Source organism: Cucurbita pepo, chromosome 9, assembly GCF_057944985.1.
Source record: "Cucurbita pepo subsp. pepo isolate OVF chromosome 9, ASM5794498v1, whole genome shotgun sequence".
Classification (NCBI taxonomy): domain Eukaryota; kingdom Viridiplantae; phylum Streptophyta; class Magnoliopsida; order Cucurbitales; family Cucurbitaceae; genus Cucurbita; species Cucurbita pepo.
Genome location: NC_141806.1, coordinates 10,976,824 through 11,002,664, shown reverse-complemented (window position 1 = coordinate 11,002,664; position 25,841 = coordinate 10,976,824). Strand labels below are relative to the sequence as shown.

Sequence of the window (25,841 nt, the reverse complement as noted above, 5' to 3'; positions counted from 1 at the left end):
TGCTATGGATAAGGGCTTGTTCTTTAATTTACAATATCTTTAAAATTTTAAAATTTTTATATTCATCCCCAAATTTCTATTAAAAAAAAAGGGAAATAATTACAATTTGGTCACAATTTGGTCAAGAGGCCTTTTACCAAAATAAATAATTGAATTAAAAAATAGAAAAGATTCTTGTTTTGTTGTTATTTTTTAATTTTGTTAAAATAATTTAAAATTTTATATTTTTTTAATTAATTTTTTTAAAGTATTTTCAAAATATTTTATTTGGTCCTTGGGAATCTAAAAACCAACCACTATAATCCTTTATGGAAAAAAATCTATTTTAATGATTCCTAAGTTTTTAAGTTATGTTTTTTTAATTCATAGATTTTGAAATTTACTATATAGTATTTGTTATTATTCTATCACTAATTATTTGTCTTATGATTCAAAGTTAAAAGTTAATATAATTTAGTTGTAATTATCTTGGATTATTCGCTCCGAATGTTTCGGTTAATCTTGGTGGTTAGAAGCGTATGATTTAATAAATTGATCAGACTATTCAACCTAAACTATAAAGGTTGAGTGGAGTTAATTTTTTTTATTATTTTAATTTGGTTGAATTTTTTAAAAACTAAAATTAAGATTGGTTTTTAGGTTGACATTTTTTTTATTGGGTCAACTCGAGAACTCGAGAACTCGAAATATGGTTACAACTCAACTCAACTCAATTTAACTCTATCTTACTTTTAAAAAGATTAAGAATATTTAACGTTTGTAACTAATGTTAGTGATGATTTGTGACTTGTAAATGTTTGATATTTGAAATTTATGAGATTTTAGTTTTAAACGATTAAAAAAAAAGAACTCGGCAATTCACGGGTTGGGTTATGAACTCTATTCGGATTGTTCGGTTATGAACTTGGCAATTTTGTTCCTTCCATTTTAATACGGTTTGATTTTAATCTCTATATTTTAAATTTTTTTAGGTTTTTTATTTGTATAATTTTTTTCATTAAGGTTTTTTCCTTTCATGGATTATTTATTTATTTTTTAATTTAAGGCTTTTTAAAGGTATTTTCCATAACATTTCCTGATTTTATTTTCTTCAAATTGGGAATGTGTATTTTAGATTCTTTTTGCACAAAAAAATATTTCCAAATATTGAATCTTTTTGTGTTAAAATTTTGGAAAATTTTGTTTTTTTTAAGGATAAATTTGTCTCGTTTCATGGTAGGTTTTAAAAATGTTGAGGAAAATTTGAAAAAGAAAGTCCAAAGATAACAATATTTGTTAGCGGTAGGCTTGGGCCATTACAAACGGTATAAGAGCCAAACACCATGTGGTATACTAGTGAGAACGTTGATCCCCGAAGGGGGTAAACATCAAGCGGTGTGCCAGCAAGAATGCTGAGCCTCGAAGAGGATGAGATTGTGAATCCCACATCGATTGGAGAGATGAACGAGTGTCAGAGAGGATGTTGGGCCCTAAAGGAGGGTGTGGAAACCTCTTTCTAGCATACGCGTTTTAAAAACCTTGAGGGGAACCTCGAAAGGGAAAGCCCAAAGAGGACAATATTTGCTATCCGTGGGGTTGAGATGTTACAAATGGTATCAGAGTCAGGCACCAGACGGTGTGCTAGTGAGGACGCTAAGCCTTGAAGGATGGTGGACACTGGGCGGTGTGCTAGCGAGGACGCTGGACCCCGAAGAGGGTAGATTATGAGGTCCCACATCGATTGAAGAGATAAACGAGTGCCAGCAAGGACACTGGGCTCCGAAGGAGGGTGGATTGTGAGAACAACATCAATTTTAGAGGGGAACGTGTGCAAGCATTCTTTATAAGGGTCCAAACTGACAGACCACATCCGACCTGGACGACGTCTCACCACTCTGCATGTGCCATGTGTCGTCTCTGTATAATTATGTAGGTAAGTCGTGTCTGTCAGGGCTAGGATGTGCTAGCATGCGAGTATTTCTTACCCTAGGTGGTTAGAAACTACATCCTCAAGATTTTTGAAGGACATTTTTGGCATCTTCTTTGGGCTTTCCATTTCGTGCTTTCCCTCAACGTTTTTAAAACGCGTTTGCTAAAGAGAGGTTTCCACACTTTTATAAAGAATGTTTCGTTCTCCTCCCCAACCGATGTGGGATCTCACAATCTACCTTCCTTTTGGGCTCAACATTCTCGCTGGCACTCGTTCCTCTCTCTAACCAATGTGGAATCTCACAATGCACCCCATCTGGGCCTAGCGTCCTTGCTGACACACCGTCTAGATTCCACCCCTTCGAGGCTCAGCGTCCTCGCTGGCACTCCATCCGGTGTCTTACTCTGTTACCAATTATAACGACCTATTTTTCTAACCTAAAGTTGCTATCGCATACATAACGTAACCATTTTATGTGGAAATACTCATTTGAAACATAAACATAAATCAGTGTCATGAACTTAAATGTTTAATAAAAAGGTCTTTAAAACAAATCAACGGAAAATTAAAATAGATACAAGAAAAAATAAAACACAAATACCCTATGATAACCTATAGTCTACGAAATTAAATACAACTATCCTATGCATGTGCCATAGTTTTTAAATTTGTGATGCCTCCATTAGCCGTGTAGGAGAGCCTTGCCTTTACCTGGAAAATAAAGTAGCACGTGGCTTGAGTATTTTAAGAAATACTCAGAAAGTAACTCCACTATTGGAATTAGATGCAAACGTATACAATCATGAATGAGACCTATTCTTTAAATCTATATTCTCTTAGGTGTCCTAAGTGGCTCATTGGATGTGTATTTACTATTCTACACACACTCATACCTGCGAGTATGGACCCACCCGTCAGTTCACACAACTCTTGGGCCCCTTTCCTAAGGACACCCAGTAAGAATAGTGACCGTCGTAGTATTATGATAAAAATAATAATCATTTTCCTTTTCGTAATGTATGCGTCCGTACCCATCGTAAATAGGGAAATGTCTCGATGTATGAGACATACAATGATGCATGAGGTCCCAACATTTTTCATTTATTTAACTATTTAAATCAACCCTTTCCATTTTTCCTTCATATCATATCATTTTACAACATAGCCTTTAAGACATGTATCAGGGTTGAATACTGTATCATTCATATCATACATCGTATTATGTCATATCATGCACATAACATGTCCTTCAACATATCATATTATATCATGCACGTATCATATCATAAAATATGTCACAACATGTATTATATTGTCAAACGTGTTACACCATAACATATATCATATCATCACCACATTGTATCATAACACGTGTCATAACATTAACATATCATACTATAGTTATATTATATCACAAACATATCATAGTCATATCGTTTCATAAACATTTCACAATATCAAACATATGACAAGTGCAGAACCATGAGACACATGTCATCATACAAACATAAACTTCTAATCATGCCGATAGTAATGCCACTTACTTGAGTTCGTCCTCCGAAGCTTATTCCAAGTGTTGCCGAGGTATCTCCTATACAACATTTACTCAATTTTCTTAATAACTCCAATTTCCTAATCTAATTTAACCTGAATCTCAGGATTTTCCGTGAGTGTCGTTTTCTGACTTTTCCTTTCTTTTTTTTTTTTTCCAATTCGTTACACTTACCTTATTTTACTTTGTTTTATTTGTTTTTGTCGTCCTTTTTCATCACGATTCGAGATTCGAAACCTCAAAAACTAGGTCATGGTAGCTCCACTCTCCCATTGACCCGTAAGAGACTCAATTTATAATTCGATCATACCGGTACTAATTAAAGCAAAATATGCAATTATAGGGATAAAACCGACTTTTAAACTAACTATAATTACGAACAACTCGTGGCGGATCAAATTGCTTGTAATGATTATATTAAAATATGAAAGGGGGCCTTCTTCGCCCTCCACCTAAGCTGCGCAGGAAAGGCCCAAAGCCAATCCCAGGGAACAGTGAAGCTTCATAGGGTCTTTCTGCCCAGGTGCAGGTAGTCCGCATCTTCACAGACATGTCTATTTCACCGAGCCTCTCTCCGAGACAGTGCCCAGATCGTTACGCCTTTCGTGCGGGTCGGAACTTACCCGACAAGGAATTTCGCTACCTTAGGACCGTTATAGTTACGGCCGCCGTTCACCGGGGCTTCGGTCGCCGGCTCCCCTGTCATCAGGTCACCAACTTCCTTGACCTTCCGGCACTGGGCAGGCGTCAGCCCCCATACATGGTCTTACGACTTTGCGGAGACCTGTGTTTTTGGTAAACAGTCGCCCGGGCCTGGTCACTGCGAAGAAGAAACCGCAATTATTGGCAATTATTGAGAATTATAACACATAATGCATTTTATACCAAAGTTTTTAAGGATTAAAAGAAAGTCAAACAAATTAAAGATTAAATATGAAAATTTGTTGAATAAAATCAAAAGGTGAGATTTTATTCTAAACCAAATAGACTTAACAACTACTTTGAGATAGGTTTAATAATTAAACCCAAGTTGAGTCTAGTTCATTGATAATATCTTAAGCAAAAAGATATTTTCGATTTGGATTGGATTGAATAATTTAAGTTGATCTGCGGGGTTGACATTTTTTAGGTTGGGTTAACCCGACTAGTCAGAAAATAAGGTTACAATCCAACCATATCTTACGTTTAAGATTATTATGAAGATTAAGAATATTTGACATTTGTAATCGATGTTACTGATGCATTATGATTTGTGGATGTTTGATATTTGAACAATATAAGATTTTAGTTATTAATGTAATATATATTGTGCCTGAGTAATTTTTTTTGAATAATTAGAAAAATCAAAAGAACAACCCGACAACCCAACTCAATTAAACATGAAAAAATAGAAGGTCTGGTTGTGAATTCTACTCGAGTTGCTCGGGTTACTAACTCGAAATTTTAGATTGGTTCAAAAGATTTGTCCAACCCAACTCCGTCTATAAAATTGGCTAAAAAGACATTTGAGGAGGGAATGTTCAACTTTAGATGCATTGTCCAAATTGTATGGGTGCACATGAATAAAGGTATCAATTGTTGATATTTTCAAGCAAAGAGATTTTTAGCAATATGATTCAATCTTTATTAAACGAAGAGATTTGCATTAATCTATAGCAAGATTATTCTCGGGATCGTTCTTATTTAAATGTGGTATTGTTTCATTTATGCACCTCTTATTTATTCACGTGTCACATGCCGGCTAGCTGCTACCTTAGTTCGTCTCCCAGGTAGCCATAATCTTAGTGGGAACGATACCTGTAATAGACCAAGTCCACCGCCAGTAGATACTATCCTATTTGAACTTTCTTTCGAGCTTCCACTCAAGATTTTTAAAACTCGTCTGTTAGAGAAAGGTTTCCACACCCTTATAAGATACGTTTCGTTCCCCTCTCCAACCGATGTGGAATCTCACATTACCATATTGTTTTTGTGACTCACGTTCAAGATTCGAATTTTGAACATGGAGCGTTATAAAAATATGGTTAAGCTTTCTTAACCATCCTATTCTTCGTATAGCTCTTATATAAATGTGGTATTGTTTTATTTATGCACCTCTCCTTTCTTCACGTGTCACATGCCGTCTAGCCTTAGTTTGTCTCCCAACCATATCTTATTGGGAATGGTAATAGACCAAGCCCACCGCTAGCAAATACTGTCTTCTTTGAACTTTCGCTTTAAAGCTTCTGCTCTATGTTTTAAAAACCTATCTGCTACGTAAAAGTTTCACAAACTTATAACAAAAGTTTCGTTCCTCTCCAACTGATGTGGAATCTCACCGTATCATATTGTTTTAATGACTCATGTTCAGGATTCAAATTATGAACCTGGAGCGTTACAAAAATATAGCATCTTTGGCATCGAAAAGTGACTTTATAATCGAGAGAGTACACCATATCATTAAAGAGATTGTACTAATTAATTACAACCTAACAACACAACAAAAAAGAAACAAAACATAAGAAAAAAATCATCAGTTTAGAACAGAAAGAGTTGAAATTATAGAGTGATACATTAATTGAAAGATTGACAAATGTAATTGGCTAAGATAATCATGTTGTCAAGCCCACTTCGCCATTAAAGACATGCCACCAGCACCTAAGAGAACGGCAATATAGGATTTGACTTGAAGTTTGATGCTGCCCTGCAACTTTGGGCCCATAAAGTCAGCTGAGAGAAGATCCACCAAAGCCATGTAGATGAGGAGGCCAGCTGAAGAAGCATTGAGTAACCCCACAGTGATTAAGGCACTAGGGCTGTTTTCTTTGTATGTCTTTGACAACCCTATTCCTAGGGCTATCCCAAATGGGGTTGTCACCGAGAAGAAAAATGCCATTATTGCCTTCTTCATCCATTTATATTCTGCCTGCAATATTGTTTTTTCCATCCTAATCGAGTTAGAGTCGAAATTTAGGGTTACTAGGGTTTTGGGATTGCGTTAGTTTGGCTCGGTTCGTTGATAACGAGTCGTTTAGGATTGAAAATAATATAGCAATCAAAGTATTTCGAAAAACAGAGTATGATAATGAGATAAATGTAGCTTATCCTTTTATTTTATAGAAATTAAGAAGGACAGTGTGAGATTCCATTTGATTGGAGAGGGGAACGAAACATTACTTTAAGGGTTTGGAAACTTCTCACTAGGAGATGTGTTTTAAAAACTTTGAAAGAAAGTCTAAAAGGGAAAGCCCAAAGAGAATATTATCTGCTAGCGATGGGCTTGAGCGGTTAGAAATGGTACTAGAGGCAAACACCGGACATTGTGTCAGCGAGGATGTTGGGCCATGAAGAGGGGTGGATTGTGTGATCGCACATCGATTAGAGAGAGGAACGAGTGCGAGTGACTTTGAGCCTCAAAGGAGGGTTTATTGTGAGATCTCACATCGATTGGAGAGGGGAACGACTACCAGCGAGAATGCTTGCCCCAGAGGGGTGGATTGTGAGATCCTACATTGGTTGGAGGGGGAACAAAACATTTTTTTTTTTATAAGGGTGTGGAAACCTCAATCTAGTAGACACGTTTTAAAAACTTTGAGGAAAAACTCGAAACGGAAAAGTACATAGATGACCATATCTGCTGGTAGTGGACTTAGGTCATTACAAATAGCCACAATTTTTTTTTTTTTGAAAATACGTGAACCAAATTAAAACTAAAATAAGAAGGAAATAATATAAATACAATCTCTCAATCAATATAAGTCATAATCCATTTTGAAAAATATGTGAACCAAATTAAAACTAAAATGACTATCATGAATATAAGTTAGATCTTTGCTTAGATTTGTCTCCTTTAGTCAATATAATCACCATATAAATGGATGGAAAAAAAGTCATCATTTAGATAATGACCCGATAATGACCCGATAATGACCCTATGAGGTACGTTTTTGTCAACTAATGGTTCACAAGGGCATCGACTTTGAACATTAATGATAATCATGGAAACACGACATAAAAAACTATCGAAAAATGATATGGCCAATAATTGATCACATTGAGACCACAAACGCTACCTAGAAATTAGAAGAGTAATTTATAAAACAAGGCTTAAACAAGTAGTAGCTAATCTCACCTGAAGAATGCAGCCACCAAGACCCATCCCTTCAAACATTTGATGGAAGCAAAGAGCAGCCACTAGGCCCTTGATTGTGCATGTGTCGTTTGTGGCTCCAAGTGATAGACCAATCACAACCGAATGAACCACGATTCCCAATTCCAAAACCTAATAAGACGTTTTGAATGGAGATGAAGATTCAAATCTACAGCCTCGTGATTAAAAGAAAAATGAAATGAAAGGGAAAGAAAATGTTCACCATGGCAATCACTCGGTAACGTAATAGTTGAGAACCAGAACTAATTTCTTTGTTGTCACTAGTAATAATTATAGGTAACTCTTGATCTCCTCCTTGAGAATTCTCAGGCATAACCTCGGTATGTTTCTTGGTATACAAACTCGTAGCCATGGAATCGACCATGAGCGTAAGGATCGCCGACATCATGGCAACGAAACCCGAGAAGGGAAACTTATGCCATGGATTCTCTTTCAAACAATTCGACCAAAGCATATCGAAAGAATCAGGTAGAACATGCATGAAACCGGTGGCGAGAATGATGCCAGCCGCGAAGGCTTTGAGGATGATAAACATGTTTCTATCAGGGTGCAACGACGGGATCGATCGAGTGAAGAGCGGTAAACAAACGCCGATCACACTCGCAACGAGGATCGAGAAAATGGCGATGATTTTGAGTCGTAACGCCTTTTCTTTATTGGTGCATGCATTGGTTGTTGTTTCACATTCGTTAGATTGTGAAACAGCTTGGGTTGTGAGAAGAGAAAAGAGAAAGAAGGAGATGGAGAAGAACTTGAAAAGTGAAGTGGATGCCATTGACTTGAATTGGGTTTGAGTTTCTTACCCTTTTCTCTAGTTGATATCTCAATTTCCTTGAGTTGTGGAAATTGCAGACAGAGAGGTTATTATTTATATGCAAATTCCAAGAAGGAGATTCTCTCATCAACCCTCCAAAGGGTATTTTAAATAAAACGTTTCTAATCTTGTTGCTATCATATGCTATCTTTCTTTTTAATTCAACTACATCTCAATGGCCCCATTCATAAGTTCAATTAATTAACAAAAGAATTATAAACAAAGTTTTAGTTCATTAATTTTGCTAGCTCCAACTTTTTTTTTTTTTTTTTGAAAAAGGCGGAGAAATATAATTGAAGAAAGATAATTTTTGATGAAATGATTATTTGATTCTGTAAATGATTATAAATACAAAACTTTCACCCCAGACGTGGTGATTTTAACAAATATTCTTAGAATCAACATTGAATACTTGAGAATGCAGACTCTCCATTTATTTTAGACCAAGAAAGAAAGAGAGGGGCGGAGACGGAGTGAGATCTACGCCTCGTGGATTGGTTTGTTATCGAGTAGATAAGGACAATAAAAATCTCGAGCATATTTTAATTGACTAATAAAGAGACCATCAGGAGTGGCTGAAGAGCCATAATGATAGATCTAGAGACAGTGATTTTGTTCATAGAACCACCATTGCCAGGAATGGAGGCCAGCAACAGAGCAGTAGGCGAAGCCGGTAGAGAAGTAGTTGGCGCCATAGCATGTTGTGAAGTTCCAATGGACGAAGTGGGAGTCATGCCCCCTGGAGCAAGGGATGAAGATGGTATTGAAGCCATAAGAGTCGCCACAGTGAGCGAAGGAGCCAATTTTGGCGAGGAGGCCAGCGGCAACTTGGTTGGGGAGGAGGCCGGTGCGGTGCTCGGATTTCGAAGATAAATCTCTGTAGAAGGTCGATGGGTTTGTCGAGATTCCGTATATTTTCGATGAGAACGCTGATGAGGATCTTGAGGTTAGGTTTTTTGTGAAGGATGAAGAGCCGATTGGGAAGAAAATGAAAGAGGCTATATTGGCTAAGGGGAAACCGATTGTGTTGGAAAATGTGAGGTTGTATGTACAAAGTATGGCGAAGGGTGATTTGGAGGCTAAAAGGGTGGAGCCGAAGAGTAATCAATCCAATCATCAAAGCCCCTACGTCGTTCGAGAGGGCTCTCATACCATTGAAAATCGAAAAAGCCCGCAGTTATGGTGGAGAAGAAGATGAGTGAAGGATTCAGAAGCCATTGAAAATAAAGAATCAGAGTTGCTAAACCAAGATGGCTCTCATACCATGAGAATATTTGCTAAAACCACACCACCTGCTAGATGGTAGTGAAAGTTTTATATCTATAATAATTTAAAGAATCAAATAAATTACAAAAGATACGAAAAAGAACGGTAAATAGATACAAATATATCTGCCTATAATAATATGATAAATATGATACTTATGTAAGACGTAATGAAAGACAAATATTTTGCAATTTGCGTGTAATAAACGGTCAAATTTATTATATATGTTAAATTATAATTCTTTTTTACAATGGATGTAGGATTTCTTTTAACTCAATTCTCGAGATATGATATCAATTCTTCTCCGTTTCGAATACTTAAGTCGCATTATCAACGTCTTTAATTCAAAGTTATCACACGACAACCAATTATAAAAGATGGATATTTTTTTTTTCTAAAGTTTCACACTATAAGGAATATTTTTCTAACTTCAAATAAATTTCAATCCCATCACACTTTTTCTTGTGCTTTTATCTTTTTTCTTCGCCAATCCCTTTCTATAATTATTTATGATTAAGGGCATTTAGATATTTTTTTTGTTCTTGTTTTGCATCCATTCTATTAGCAAATAAAAAAATTAGGGTTTGCATTTGGAGAAGCACATAGATAGGTGTGTACGAAGAACAAGGGCATGTGGAAGCTTGTGGGTAGCCATAGGCAAAGGCCAAGGCATGCAAGTTGGAAAGATTTGATATCTATTTGTCAAGTTGGAAAGATATGATAATTTTTTCTCCTATTAACAAGCTAGAAAGTGACTTATAGCAAATTATTTGTTCTTAATTTCTTTTTACAAATCTAGTCTCACCCCTTTTTCTTTCTTAGAAAATGAAATTAATTTAGGCCCAATTTTATTTTCTTTTTCATCTTGAAATTTTGAATATTATGAACTCTTTAAATTATCATAATATAAGTAGTAGGTAATGTAATTATATTGTATAAGATGTAGGGGAATGCTAAAGTCATCACGTGCCAAGGGGAATACTGATGTTATCAGGTATCAAATCCAGATTTCAAATCATGTTCTGAATCTCGGGCTTGAGACATTACAAAAACAAACATTTTGAAGATTTAAGCATTCAAAGGTTGTGTGAGATCTCATATCGGGTTGGGGAGGAGAACGAAATACTCTTTATAAGGGTGTAGAAACCTCTCCCTAGCACACGCGTTTTAAAATCATTGAGGGAAACTTTGAAAGGGAAAGCTCAAAGAGGACAATATTTGCTAGCGGTGGGCTTGGGGCGTTACAAATGGTATCAAAGCCAGACACCAACGATGTGTCAATAAGGAGGCTGTTCCCCAAAAGGAGTAAACATAAGGCGGTGTGCTAGTAAAGACGTTGGGCTCTGAAGGGGCGTGGATTTGGTCGGGGTCCCACATCGATTGGAGAAAGGCTCGAGTGCTAGCGTGGACGCTGGGCTCTGGAGAGAGGTGAATTGTGAGATCCAGGACAATATCCAGGACAATATCCGTTAGCCGTGGATAATTTAATCTCTATTTTTAAAATTTTAATATTAAAAATCAAATAAAATAACACTCAAACTTGAATAATCAGAATCAAACTCCTATAAAATATTTGTAAATAAACAATTTTAAATTACAAATATTGAGAAAAAAAAAAAAAAAAACACTGGACGACAAGTTGATCTGAAATGAAAACGGTCTGTTTCATCCCTCAATTTTCTAATTTGATTTTGACAGATTCAATTGAGTTGACTTTATGGGGTTTTGTTATTAAATGTTAATTTATAGAAAAAAAAGGGAGAATATATATATATATAAAACTAAAGCTATAACGATTTAAAATTTGGAATTTGATGACGGAAAAAATGGTACACTTTATTTGTATAGGTAGTAATTTAATTTCTTTTAAACTTTTTTCGTCATTCATATCCTTAGAATCATTCTTATTCGGAAGTGTTATTTTAGTTTATTCATGTACTCGTCATTTACTTGGATGTCACAAAAACACACTCGGGAAAATATATGGTTTAATCGATAAATATAAAGATTTGTCCAACCATATTAAAGAGAGAAGGTTTTTTTTTTTTTTTATTACTCCTAAAATAGAGGTAAAAATGAAGACGAAAAAAAACATGAATATTTTATCATATTAATGAAATATCTGTTACGATTGCACAACAACTCACATACTCGATCTAGATCAACACAAAGAATAGGAGAGAGAAAATGTTACGAAAACTCTGGCTAAAAGAATATATTGATAACTTCATCAAACATGTAAACCTACCGAGAATACAAAAATGAATAAAATATGTTTTGGAAGCACATGTTATATATATGGTTTCTGTTTACTAAATATAAGTATTTAACCACTTATAAATATAATCTATCAAATATATTTCTGTCAAATTTTACGAAATCTTTACCAGATATTTACGAAATATTCTTTTACTATAAAAAAAGGCATTAGGCTGTATATCCCAAAAATCGGCCACTTGGAGACTGATCCAGTCAACCAAGATTTTCATTCTCACTTTCACTGCATCATACCAATTGAGGCTTTGCATGAGTTCAATGTTTCAATATCAACACATTTTGTGAACATGTTTGCTGGATTTTTACACACTCTATCTCTTCCAAATACATCACCATCTTCCACTAACCCGCAGGTGAAATGGTATCACCTTCTGTCTTTTGTCTTTAAAGATAGACTGGGTTCCTCACCAACTGTATGACACACTGACTATCTTTATAAAGAATCTTCTCGTGCTGCTTCTTGCCCAATTCTTCCAAATAGTCTTTCATCCACATGATCTTCTTTCCAGCTTCAGCTATTGCCATGTACTCAACCTCAGTATATGAAAGAGCAACGTATTTCTGAAGCCTAGACATCCCATCATCCATGGCTTACTCCTTGTATCCTCCAATTGTAGGGTCTCGTCAAAGGGCTCTGGTTCTTCTTTTCCAGTCAGCAACAAATAATTCAATGAAGGTGAATATATATCTGGTGCTCTAATAGTTCTGGATGATCTCCTCAACACCTATTCAGGTGTAACTTGCTCTATGTCTGGTTCTTCAGCAACGATATCAGGAGTTTCTTGAGCTTCTACTATAACATCACTGGGTGAGTTTTCCTGCAACTCAAGCTCAACTCCCACTTGCTTCGTTGTCTCAGAGTTCATCTTCTCTTTGTCCTTGTACACGACATTTTCATTAAAGGTCACGTCACAATATCTTAGAATTTTCCTATTCTTGTCATCCCAAAATCTATATCTGAACATGTCAGAGCCATAGCCTATTAAGTAGCACTTCACAGCCTTAGCATTAAGCTTGTCTTTTTTCTCTGGATCCACATGAACATACTTCTTCTTAAGTGAGAGTACTTCGAATTCTTTTTTTGTCCTTACTTCTTCTGACAATTTGAACTCCAAGGGTACTGACGACCATCTATTGATCGAATAGGCTGCTATGTTCACAACATCAACCTAGAAAGTCTTTAGTAGTCCAGAATGAATCCTCATGTTTCTTGCCCGCTCATTGAATGTTTTGTTCATCCTTTCTGCAATGCCATTTTGTCTTGCCTTACTAGGAACTGTCCTCATTAATCTAATTTCCTCAACTACACAAAATGTTTTAAACTCTAACTTGTCGTACTCTCATTCATTGTCAGACCTCAGTCATTTGATCTTCAAGCCGGATTGATTTTCAACTTCAGCATTCCACTTTTTGAAGGTGGCACACACATCTGACTTGTATTTCAGAAAATAAATCCATACCTTCATTCTGAAATCATCGATGAAGGTAACGTAGAACTTTGATCCGCTAAGGGATGAAACTGGAAATGGTTTCCAAATGTTTGTATGGACCATTTTCAGTCTCATTTTCTTCAATTCTCTGTCAGCCTTTGTGAAGCTAACTCGATTCTGTTTGCTCATAATGCAGTTCTCACAAGGACTCATATTAATAGATTTTAGACCTTCCAAAACTCTTTTCGTAGCCAACATCTTCACTCATTTGACGCTCAATGTTCAAGTCTATTGTGCCATAGACTTGAATTTGAAGCACTCTCAGCAATAGCAGCCCTGTTCATACACCTTGTAGTGGTGTATAAGGTTCCAGATTTTGTGCCACGTGCTACCATCATAGCACACTTCACAATCTTCCATGAACTCTTCCCCAACTTTATTGTATAACCTGTGTTATCCATTTGACCATTGGAGATAAGGTTCTTCTTGAGACTTGGAATGTATCTGACATCCTTTAGTGTCCAATGATTTTTGAGTTTTTATGCAGACATCCCTCTTTCCTTCAATCTTCAAAGCTTTGTTGTCGGCAAGGTACGCCTTCTCGAAACTTACAGATTAAAATCTGAAACAACTCCTTATTTGGAGATAAATAAAAAGATGCACTTGAATCCAAAATCTAGGATTCAATCGGGTTGTCCACACTGAGGATTAGAGCATCCACAATATCTTCTACTAATTATATGGAATTATTGTCATCTTCAAATTTGTGATTCGGCTTCTTCTTCAATTTTGTACAATCTGTTCGAAAGTACCCTTTTTCTCCACAATTCCAACACTTTACGTTTGGTTTGTTTGGACATTTTTCCCGATTCTTTGATTTTGATCGTCCATGTTTGTTTGGGCTCTTTGATTTACTTCTTCCCCTTCGATCAACATTGAGAGTATTGCCTGATGAATCTTCGATTTCCCATTTGCAAAAAATTTCGCTGAGAACTGCATCTTGAATTTCATCAAATTTTAGTTTATTAGATTCTCGTGAACTGCTGATTGCAGCAACAACAGTATCCCGCGACTCGGGTAAAGATGACATCAAAATTAATGCCTTAATTTCATCTTCGAAATTAATTTCCATCGAACTCAGTTGACTTACAATCATGTTGAACTCATTTATATGATCTGCAACAGATCCACCTTCAGACATTTGTTGATTGAACAGCCTCCGCATCAAATACACCTTGTTCATAGCCAACAGTTTCTCTTACATATTCGACAATGCCTTCAATAGGTTTGATGTCATATTTTTTTAATGATGTTGAACGACACATTTCTGGATAGCATCAACCGGATCAACCCTATGCTCTGACGATCCTTGAGCTTCAACTGCTCCATGGTCATGGTATCTGCCTTCACCCCCTGAAGATCTTTTTGGTACAGATAATCTTCAATCTGCATATTCCAGAAACTGAAATTGGATCCATCGAATTTCTCAATTACAATCTTTGAACTTTTCATTTTCACAGATCGTGGTGAATTTCGTGTAGCTCTGACACTAGTTGTTAGGATCGCACAACAATGCACACACTCGATCTAGATGAACACAAATAATAATAATAAGAGAGAGAAAATGCAAAGAGAACTCTGACTCGAAGGATTTATATTAATGACTTTAGGTATGTTAACCAACAAAGAATATAGAGAACAAATAAAGTACATTTTTAAAAGCATTGTGATGTATATATATATGGTTTCCGTTTACTAAATATAGGTTTAACAAATTTAACCCCTACAAATATAATCTATGAAATATATTTATGACAAATTTTTACCAACCATATATATCTTTAAAAGATCTTTATAAAATATCTACCATCTATACGGATCTTTTATTAAAAAAAAAAAAAAAAACATCTAGCTTCATATCCCAACAAAACCGGTTTAAATTCAACATTACTATGAAATTTTACTTGTGTGAAAATTCTGCATTAAATGTAAGTAATTTGTATTTTGATTTCAATTGTTGGACTATGTTTTTTTTTTTTTATTAATTTTAATCCTCATTTGGTATGGATATGGTTATTGTAGGTTGGTCGGGCTAGTTGAACTTGTAATGTTAAGATCATGGGAGAATCTTGGTTTTAATTGTGGCATGTCATCTCGCTCCAACCTCGCAGCTTTCTCATGATCTCCCTCTCACTCGTTTAACTCTGGCTCGATCAATCTAAATCCCACACAACTCATCTCAACTTTTTAATCTCTCACTCTCGCGATCACCTTGAATCTCCCACTCTCCCAATCTTTCTTTTATTTCGTTCTCACGCTCTATGATTAGCATCAACCTATGAATGAGTGGAGTGGTTCAATGACCATGACGATGTAGTTTTGGCAGCAATCATCTTGTAAGTAAATGGTCACGTCGTGTCCCCTCGATTTATTCCCAGCTGATAACCTCTCTCTATATCATGGTTATTTCTCTCTATTAGTATCATTTGACTAACGCAGCTGAAGCTGCCCTAATCCTAATCGAGCTAGTGTTCATCATCATCTCTTTGTATGAGTAACTACAACTTTTAATTGAAACAACTCGCTTGCTAATCAAGGATAGTTAACTAGACTCAAAAATAAAAAGACGTAAATTTATCATTGTTAAAATAAGTATTTAGAATTTAGGGTTTAGGATTTAATATTTCCCCTGCTAGCGTGCGGCTCTTGCACGCTCCCACCATCAACCAACCACCTATAATTCTTGTAAAATAAAAAATAGTAAAGATGAGTATAAAAATATTCATAAAGCTACCACTAGACTCTTATCAAATCTTCTCCATGTTTCTTATGGCTACCTATTCTAATTGAGCCTTGAAGTTAGCCAATACCATGGCTTAAGTCAATCTAGCTCTCTAAACTCATATGTCCATTTACCCACCTCACTTAAGTCACTTATTAGGGTTCTAAGTTGTATTTAGCAATTTATTCCTAATTTCTTTAGTCCATCTAAATTTTTATGATATTTGCATACCAGTTGGGGTGCCTCTCATAAAATTATGGGCTCTAGGGTGGATCTAATAGGTACGAAAGAGATCTACAATCAGAAGATGATCAAAGTCTAAAAGTTCTTTTGTTGGTTGTAATGTTATCGTAGAAATTCATGTTAAAAAGTTGTATCTTATTTTCCTTTGGATTGATTTCTTTACATCTAGACTTGTTTAGTTGGTGCACTTGGAATGTGTTGTACACCGATGTAATATTATGTTTTATTTAATTAATTCAATTATTGATACCTTATGTGTTAGCTACATTGTTGGAGACGTTATACCTTTTCTATGGCTGCAAATGAACTTAAAACCTCTTAGGCTTGGTTTTGGATGGCAAGTGCTGGTGGCTTACCTTGGTTACTTGTGATTAATCTATTTAAGCCTAAAATATTTTAATTTGAAAGTTGGGTATTTAAATTGATCTCTCTCTTGGTTAACAAACTTGGAAAATACTATAGAGTAGAACTCCGCTTCTCACGGTTTTCAATTCTTCATGTTTCAATTAGTTCTTCATAATTTCTCGTCCATTTTGATTTTAAAGATATTTGCCATATAATTGCATTATCACAAATACTACTCAATTGTGTAATCTCAATTTTCTTTCTTTACTGAAATTTTTGCAATCGAAAACATGCTCAATTTTGCTCAGATTGCAAATACTCCTCTAGATTAGATTTCCCATAGAAAATTGGAATTTTCTGCTATACTCCCCCGACTTCTCTTTCTTCTCCTCTCTCATATTGGTACTCCCTCTCAATTCTTTTTGGTGCTAATATTTCTCTATCCCTTCTTCGGCCTCTTCCTCTCCCTCGACCGACATCTCTCCCTCCCTTAGGACTATATCCTGCTAAAAGGGTGACATTGTCATCTTCTTCATTTTCAACTCCTTCATTCAAGAGTACTTCTCTTCCCTGAAGATTACCTAAAACTATTTCAATTCGCTCCATCCGGTCTGTCAATGTACTAATAACTTGATTCAAACGAGAAATGGTCTCGACTTGTGCCTCTCTCCACCTAGCTTCATTAATCTTCTCTTCATTTCCTTTGTCTTGGTTCATGATTGTACAAACAGTAGTTAAATATGTTCAGGACCTCACACACTCAACTCATTGATTTGACACTCAGGGACACTCGTGTTTATTACACACAAAGGTAGCTATCTAAGAAATTGACTAAATTATGATCAAAATAGGTTAATATATTGCCAATAGAAATCAAGTTAAGTTAATTATAAAAAAGAGCAAAATAAAACAAGAAATAAACAAATAAATAATGGACACAAAGATATTTTTGGATAAAATTGTATTGAAGTCCAAAAAGAAAGTATTTTGAGAATGATCTAACTTTCGATTTTACACCAAAAATTAGAAGTTATCTGTAAATTATGAGGAGAAAAAATATCAAATTCAACTATTACAAATTTAGATGATTTAAGAAAAAATGTGAATCAAAGTTTATTTGATCTCTAAATAAGCATGCAAATGTCGCAAATGTCTAAAATAAAGGATAAGGACAATCTATAACCCTAATTTTAATAACAAATATGATAATGATTTTTTTTAAGATTTAAATATGATCTTAGGAAGAAAATGAGAACAAAGTGAGAAATGAAAAAAGAAGTGGAAATGGCCCTAAAAAAATAAATGGACAAATTTAAAGAAAAGATAAACATGAGCATAAAATGCAACCTAAGTTCTAATGTCAAATTGACAACTCTCGTTCTCAGCCCAACTGTTCAAATTTTTGTTGGAATAAGAAATTTTGAACCAAAGAAATTAACACCTCTTTATACATAATTTGGATCAACTAAGAGATGAGACTACAAACTTGTTCTAAATCGAGTCACTCTACCATCGAACTTGATCAAACCTTATTAAATGACTCAGATCAACTAAGAGATGAGGCTACAAATTTTTCTAAATTGAGTCACTTTACCATCGAACTTGATTAAAGCTTGATTGAATGACTCAGATTCAATCTAGTACACCAATTGTTTGAAACTTAAAACTTTTAAGGGTGGGTATTTATAGTCTCTTTACAAAATAAACTTTCAATTCTTCAAATGATCACTAACGCTAGTGGTCATTATTTACTCCCACTCCCTTCAAATCTACCCAAAAGAAAAGTTAATTTGACAGATAACTTCTCACCCTTTTGCCCACTACAACAATTTTGAAATAAAAAGTAACAAATAAAATTTTCAACAACTCACTACAAGAAACAATGAATACAATAGCTTACAAAAAATGTTATCATAGACTTTTTATATCGTTTTTCGTACGTCGTGACAGTCCATGTTATTTAAAGTCTAAGACATTTTATAGCGTTTTTTTTGTAGCTATAATAAATGCTATAATAAAGTATGAAGTTATAACTTTTATACATTGTTATATAATCATTTTATAGCGTTTTTATTAATGCTATTATATGTTTAACATAACTATAATATCGTGTTATCTTTTAACTTATAATTGCATGTTTTTAATGCTACAATATAACATTTATAGGTTTAATATTATGTTATAATAAAGTTATTTAATCATTTATAATAATTATAATTATTCTAATAACCTTTTCATAGAATTTATTATTTTTTGTTGTCAAAATTTATTTTAATATTTAAATATCATTGAATTAATTATATTGTAATAAAATTTAATCCAAGTACTCATAGTTAACTAAACACACATGAAATACATAACATTAAATGTCATGCTTCAATTAATAATTGAAATTTTATAATCTATTTAAGTTACATATTTAATAATTTCCTAAAATAAAGGGTTATTCCAATGATATAAGATAAAGTATTCTCCACTATCGGCATTGTTGTTCAATGAATGAGAGTCGCTATCATGTCAAGGCTTTGCATGGTAAGTCTTTATCATCTTTGCTCGTGAAGTATACTCACTAAAACCATGGTAAGTATCTCTGCACTTCTACATCTTCTCCCACTAAAACCACTTTAAAATTCAAAACAATTATAAATAGAGAAGAGTACTAGAAGAAGTGACTTTAAATCCATAGTTAAACATCAAAAATCTAAAATACAGCAACCAATTCTTCTGATTGAACTTACCTAAATCTTTGGAGGCTCCTGGAATCTCGAAAACCTCTTCCTTCAAGTCACTATTGCTCTGCTCATCTTCATCTCTCTAACTTTTTATCTCTAACCTTCTGAAAGAGGATAATTAATAATATAGAAGTAGATTGAAAAAAATGAAAGAAGAATTTTGATGTCCGAGGAGGGAAAGAAATTGTGAAATGAAATCGACAAAAACCAAGAGATGGAAGGGGAGAGATGAAAATTGTAGGTGGGAGTTAAAAAAATTGTAAAAAAAAAAAAAAAAAATGTAACCCATGATGTTCAATTTTTCATAGCTTTTAGTTCAAAATGTTATATTTAAAAGCTACAAAGGTATTCTTTTTTGTGGCGACAAAGACATGCAATGGTTAGATAAGGAAAAAAGAGTTGAAACTTATATAGTGCATACTAGTAGTGAGATATTAGAAATTTTTTGTAACAAGTCTCTAAAGTGATCTCATTTTTCACATATTCTAGGAAGGAATTTGTTTACCATTACTCAATATCCAAGAAATGCAAGAAAGAGAAGATAGAGAAACACTTTCATCTATTCTTTGACCTCACTCTCATTCCACAACAATCTATTCCCACAACAACCGACCGTATATGCACGATATAAGAACAAATCATTAACATTAAAACCAAAACAAATATATGATGACAGCACTAATTGTGACAGTGCAACCTACTTTAACAACATGTACTTTAAAAGCTTAAATCAAGAGGGAAACAATGGATTAAAAGTCTTATTTGTAATTGATAAGAGTCTTTTAATTAAAATTTTTTCATTAGATAAATATTTTTCAAAGTGAATGAAGACAATGATGAATTTGAAGTAGAATCACTCCACATGAGATAATAAATAATTAAAAAGATAAAATGTGCCAAGAGCAAAAAGAAATAGAAAGAGGAAGAAGGCATACATTAACATTTTTCACATCTACTCATTCTCACTTAATCAACTAAAACCAAAATAGTAAATATTGAAAAAAAAATGATAAATAAGTAGAAAAATTTTTAACCAGTGAAGGGTTTAGAATTCTTTGCGGAAGCAAAATGTGGGTATCTGCAAAAGCAAAAGCATATTTGAATCGTTTGTGAAGATCATGGAAAGCAACTTGTTGTGCAACTTTGCAACTTTGTTATTGAAAAATTGGACACATTTTTTCAATCTCTACAACCTAAAAAGACTGTCACACTACCAAAAGTCCAAATTTCTTCGCTCCTGGTATACTTCCTAGCACATTTAAAATTCAAACCTTATTTCAAATTACACCATCTTCCCAAGTATAATTGCAATAAAATTAAAACAAACAAAACCTAAAGAGTCTATTATTCTTCTTTATTAGACATAAATTACAAGTGGAATAACAAAAATAAAAACATTTAATTATTTATTCTCTAGTCAGGTTTGAGCCTTAACGAATAAGATTTGCATCTAACCACAGTTGGTAAAAAATAAAAATAATAAATAAATAAAGAGAATCAAGCCCACCGTTAGCAGATATTATCCTATTTGGGTTTTTCCTGTCACGCTTCCTCTCAAGATTTTTAAAACGAGTTTGCTACAGAGAGGTTTCCACACCCTTATAAAAAAATGTTTCGTCCTCCTCTTCAACTAATGTTGGATCTCACATTAATAGCTATAATGATATCGATTTTTTAAATAGTTCGATTTCTTTGTTCAAGTCCAACAATCTTACTTAATATCCAACAAAACACTCTTCCTTTCAAGCTAAATTATATCAAATCCCCACTAAGTTAAGTCTCCAATATTATTATGATTATCCACTTTAATCATTCATATCTTATCAATTTCTCACTCTCAATCATTTCCCTTCCACCCATCTCCACTGTTCGAAGCAACTCTAAGTTGCTTAATCGCTCAATTATGGTAATTTAGAATGTGTTCTAGACATTAAAAATATAGTGTTGTGTCCTTGTTATATTAATTTGTCTCGTGTCTATATCTATACTTCTCATCCAAATAGCCAATAACATAATGAGCAACCACACATGCCCTCCTAATACTAAAGTGAAGCTATTCTACAACAATGGTTCTGCTGTATTTAAATGACCCTTAACTCTATTTTATCTGACTAAAGAATCAAATTCAAGAGTGAAGCATCAAAATCAAAAGTCACTGTCTATGTCTATCAACAACCACTCATGCCATTTCAAGCACTAAGCTTCTAAACTAAACAACAACAGAAGAAAAAAGAGTTGATTAAAATACAAAATCTTTTATAAGGGGAGTCGTACCATGCGTCGGTCAGGAAAAAAATAGGATGGGCACATCTTGTTTCCACTGGTAATCCTATTTCAAAGCCTTCTTTGATACGGTTACGCAACCTAGGTCAACATATATGTTTTTCATCTAGTTCATTTTGATTGTACGATTGCGATAGCAAGGCCCCCCAATCCCAATCCTCCGCGTTCCGGTCATGATCCTCGCCGCCGCCTCTACTGCCGTTGTTGTGGTCGTTGTCGATCACTTCCAGCAACTTAATGAGGGAAATGAGTTAGTTTGAAACTGTCAATGGAAAAAAAGGAAAAAAATCCAGAAGAGATAGATTTAGGGCTAAGAAAAAGAACCGAACAAATGAGCAAGAAGAGATGGATTGGTGCTTAGAGAAAGAACTAAAGAAATACCAAAATGATTCATTTGTTGAAATAACAAAAGTTATATCTTAGATTTTTCTTTTTTCTTTTTATCTTGACTTAGTTTCACTTATTTAGATTTTAGTCAGAAATTAAATATTCTTTTCCACACACCCATGTCATCATTAATTGTCATTTTAGAAAATGATTAAAACTTGTTAAAAGTAAGTGTGAACAAATTTAAAAAAAAAAATATTATAATAAACATTATAAACATTCCAAGATTCTAATTATGCAAAGTTCCTAATGTTCGCATGAATTCTAACACATGAACCACGGTAAAATTTAGCGAAATAGTTTTGCAGAAGTTTTAACATGAAATTGATGTCATGTACTCACATAGCTTGACTTGGATTTCAAAGGACAAAATCGAACTTTCATTAAGGATAAATTGATGATACGAGATTAAACTAATTAAGTAAGTTACCCTACTATCGGCTTGGTCGAAAGACATGTCTTATGTATGATGACACGTGTCCAGTGGTTCTTGCACATGTCGTGTATGTTGTTATGGTATTAGGGTGTGCTATGATGATACTATGATGATATGATGATGTGATTTGATATGATATTATGATGTATTACGATAATGTTATGATGTTATGATGATGAGATGTACCGTGTTGTATGATTAGGATGATGATGCATTATGATATGATCGCATGAGATGCATGATGATACTATGACATGATATGATGATGTGCATGTATGAAATGCCATGTTACATTAGGATGAGTTTTCTAATACACAACCCGTGAATGATGTTATAAATGATGAATGTATGAAGGCTTATGCATGCATTTTTACCTAGAGTAATATGTAAAGAATGTGTGGGGTTGTGTCACATGAATGATTCTAAGATGAAAAGTATAAGCACCTTGTGCATATTGTATACTCATTTACATTGAGATACTTTCCTTTTTATGATGACGAGTACAAACACATACACTATGATGATGATAATGATCATGTCTTGCATGATATTCAAGGGTTTATTGTACATCCAAACGTTTGGCTACAACCAACTAGTCCGACTATGATGAGCCCAACGGGTGTGTGAGCCGCTGGGTGGCCTCACACTCGCACGTGTGGGTTGTGTGTAGGGAAGTACTGCACATCCAATTTGTCCAAGCGGGAGGCCTCCTATATGATGATTTTAAATGATAGTCTCTAATCATAACTACATGTGTTTGCATTCTCTGACCCTAGTCACTTACTTAATATTTCTTAAAATAATCAAGTCATATGCTACTTTTATATTCATGACATTACAATTAAAGACCATGACACATGTATAGGATAGTCGCATTTAATTTCGTAGATCTTAGGTTAGTATAGGACAATTGTTGTTTTTATATTTACTTATGATTATTTTAATATTTTCTTTGTATTGTTTTAAGATCTTTTTCTTAAACATATAAGATTGTTTTATGAAGTCATTTTAAATGAATATTTCAACACAAGATGTTACGTCATACATATGATAGAGACTTTAAGTTAGTAGAAAACTAGAGTCGTTACATATTTTCCATAATATCTTAACAATTCGATGATTCGAAAAAATTAGAGGTTACACTTCGCAGACACTTGACATGAGGGTGAGTGATATGGACAAGTACATTTTAATATGGTTAACATAAGCAAGTTTAAGACCCGTACGAACTATAGAAGGGTTTAGACATACTCCAAAGAAGCCAAGTATAACGCATCGAGACTCGATGAGAGGTAAGATAGACAAAACCCAACAACATTATAAAGAAAACACTTATTGAAAATAAGGTATTTCTTCGTTTAGTATTATATTTTAAACTTAAATTTATCGAAAATAGATATATATTACCTTTCAAATAAAATAACTTTCACTTTCAACTATTCATACAATTAATTATGATGATTAAAAGAGAAACCAATCTCTTTTTCTATAATTCTATAATTGTATACACGTAGGACGGCCTTGAAATACTAAAAAACTTTTGTTGTTGGAGTCGATTATTGGCACAACTAGTCTACCACTTAGCTGAATGCTATGAAACAAGTCAATGAAAGTGATTTAAATTACTAGATGATACTGTTCAAACTTTATTCTTAAAAAGCGTGTAAACGACGTTAGATCAATAGATTAGTATAAATGACGTTGGATCAACGGATTATTTCTTAAAGAGTTCCACCTAAAGAAGTTTGGATCCCCATTCACATTCCTTTTTCTAATTCATTAATTTTTTTAAAATTAATTTAAGATTTTCAATTTTCTAATCAAACGTTTCTCTTACTTTAGTTTCTTTTTTCGTTTCTCTTATTTTAATTTTTAATTTTTTAATTTTATTTTTTATGAATTATTTATTAGAAATCTCTATATATATTAAGCACTCAACAACCTTTCTCTCTATCTTTCCTCGTCTTCTTCTTCCAAACAATTTAAAGTTTCTTTATCATCTCTCAAAAAAAAAAAAAAAAAAAAAAAAAAAAAAAAAAAAAAAAAAAAAAAAAAAAAGAAAAGAAAATGATGGTAAGAACTAAGAATCTCTTCCATTTCTTCTTCTAATTATTTTTTTAGTAGTTTTTAATTATGATTTATTATATATATCGTATTCGATCGTTTATTATATGCAACTATGTAGATATTTGTCTTCCATTACGACTTACTATCATATTTGTCTTTTTATTATAAGCATCATTTATTGTTCTTTCCATATCATTTGTAATTTTAGTTCTCTATTCAGTAAATGATTATAAATAGAGATCTTTCACTATAAGATAGAGTGATTTTAGAAAATATTTTCACCAACTACTGACGATGGATAGGTCACTTATCGGACAGAAAGTTGTTGTGAAAGTGGAAATAAGCGATGACAAGACAAAGCGAAGGGTGCTCAAGGCGGTTTCCAACCTTTTAGGTAATTGTTTTCATCATTCACCAAAACACATCAATCAAAATGGCTTCTCCTCTTCATTATGGCTTAGTTCTTCATCTGGCCTTTGGCAATAACTTGTAGGCATTGCGTCAATGGCAGCCGACCCAAAAGAGAACAAGATTACAGTGATTGGAACGGCTGACCCGGTTGAGATTGTTGGGAAAGTAAGAAAGGTTTGGCCCTCTGCTTACATTATTAGCGTCGGGCCAGAGAAAGAAGAACCAAAGAAAGTAGAGCCGAAGAAACCAGAGCCGAAGAAACAAGAGCCTCAACCCAAAGTCGAGCAGATTGATTGGGCTAAGGCTTACCCAACCTTTCATTCGTACCCTATAACTCATTACTATCATCTATATCGAGAAGAAGACAACCCAAATACATGTGTTATCTTCTGAATTCAAGAATTTAGTCAAGAGGTTGACTCGAATTGATAGTTTTATACTTTGAGAGAGAAATTAGAAAAATATTTCAAATTTGTATACCATTATAACGAGTGTTATTTTACACTTAATAAGGGTTGGTACCAAGGAATAAAATATGAAAGATAGATGTTTAACAAAAATAGATTAAATTCAGTTCATATTTTGAAAGTTTTGGATTTTAGGTATGATTATTTAAATATTAATTCTTATACCTTGAAACATGGACTCTAATTTAATATTGTCTCATACGTGATTATGTTATTGGTAATAGGATTGATCAATTACTGAGTTCAAATATTTAGATCGAACATACCGACAGAATTAAAAAAGAAAAGGA

The 25,841-nt window shown here is 33.9% G+C and overlaps 2 protein-coding genes across 2 annotated transcripts; one reads left to right on the top strand and one right to left on the bottom strand.

The window, feature by feature from the left end:
* Window positions 1–5,853: 5,853 nt before the first annotated feature.
* LOC111801593 (putative zinc transporter 10) lies at window positions 5,854–8,465 on the bottom strand. The gene is made up of 3 exons (XM_023685624.2): window positions 7,814–8,465; window positions 7,573–7,722; window positions 5,854–6,366 (listed from the first exon to the last, which is right to left on the bottom strand). Exons 1-3 carry the CDS (start codon window positions 8,384–8,386, stop codon window positions 6,061–6,063), a joined length of 1,029 nt encoding a protein of 342 aa, XP_023541392.2. The 5' UTR covers window positions 8,387–8,465; the 3' UTR covers window positions 5,854–6,060.
* Window positions 8,466–24,967: 16,502 nt separating this feature from the next.
* Window positions 24,968–25,477, top strand: LOC111802116 (heavy metal-associated isoprenylated plant protein 39-like). Its single transcript, XM_023686376.2, has 2 exons — window positions 24,968–25,067; window positions 25,167–25,477. The coding sequence occupies exons 1-2, from the start codon at window positions 24,968–24,970 to the stop codon at window positions 25,475–25,477; spliced, it is 411 nt and encodes a 136-aa protein (XP_023542144.2).
* The last annotated feature ends 364 nt before the right edge of the window (window positions 25,478–25,841 follow it).

Coding starts and splice junctions, on each gene's coding strand:
- LOC111801593 (XM_023685624.2), bottom strand. CDS start 8,386: ATGGCATCCACTTCACTTTTCAAGTTCTTCTCCATCTCCTTCTTTCTC. Junction 7,723..7,813: donor GTTACCGAGTGATTGCCATG/GTGAACATTTTC, acceptor ACGTCTTATTAG/GTTTTGGAATTGGGAATCGT. Junction 6,367..7,572: donor TTGGTGGCTGCATTCTTCAG/GTGAGATTAGCT, acceptor ACAATATTGCAG/GCAGAATATAAATGGATGAA.
- LOC111802116 (XM_023686376.2), top strand. CDS start 24,968: ATGGATAGGTCACTTATCGGACAGAAAGTTGTTGTGAAAGTGGAAATA. Junction 25,068..25,166: donor GGCGGTTTCCAACCTTTTAG/GTAATTGTTTTC, acceptor AATAACTTGTAG/GCATTGCGTCAATGGCAGCC.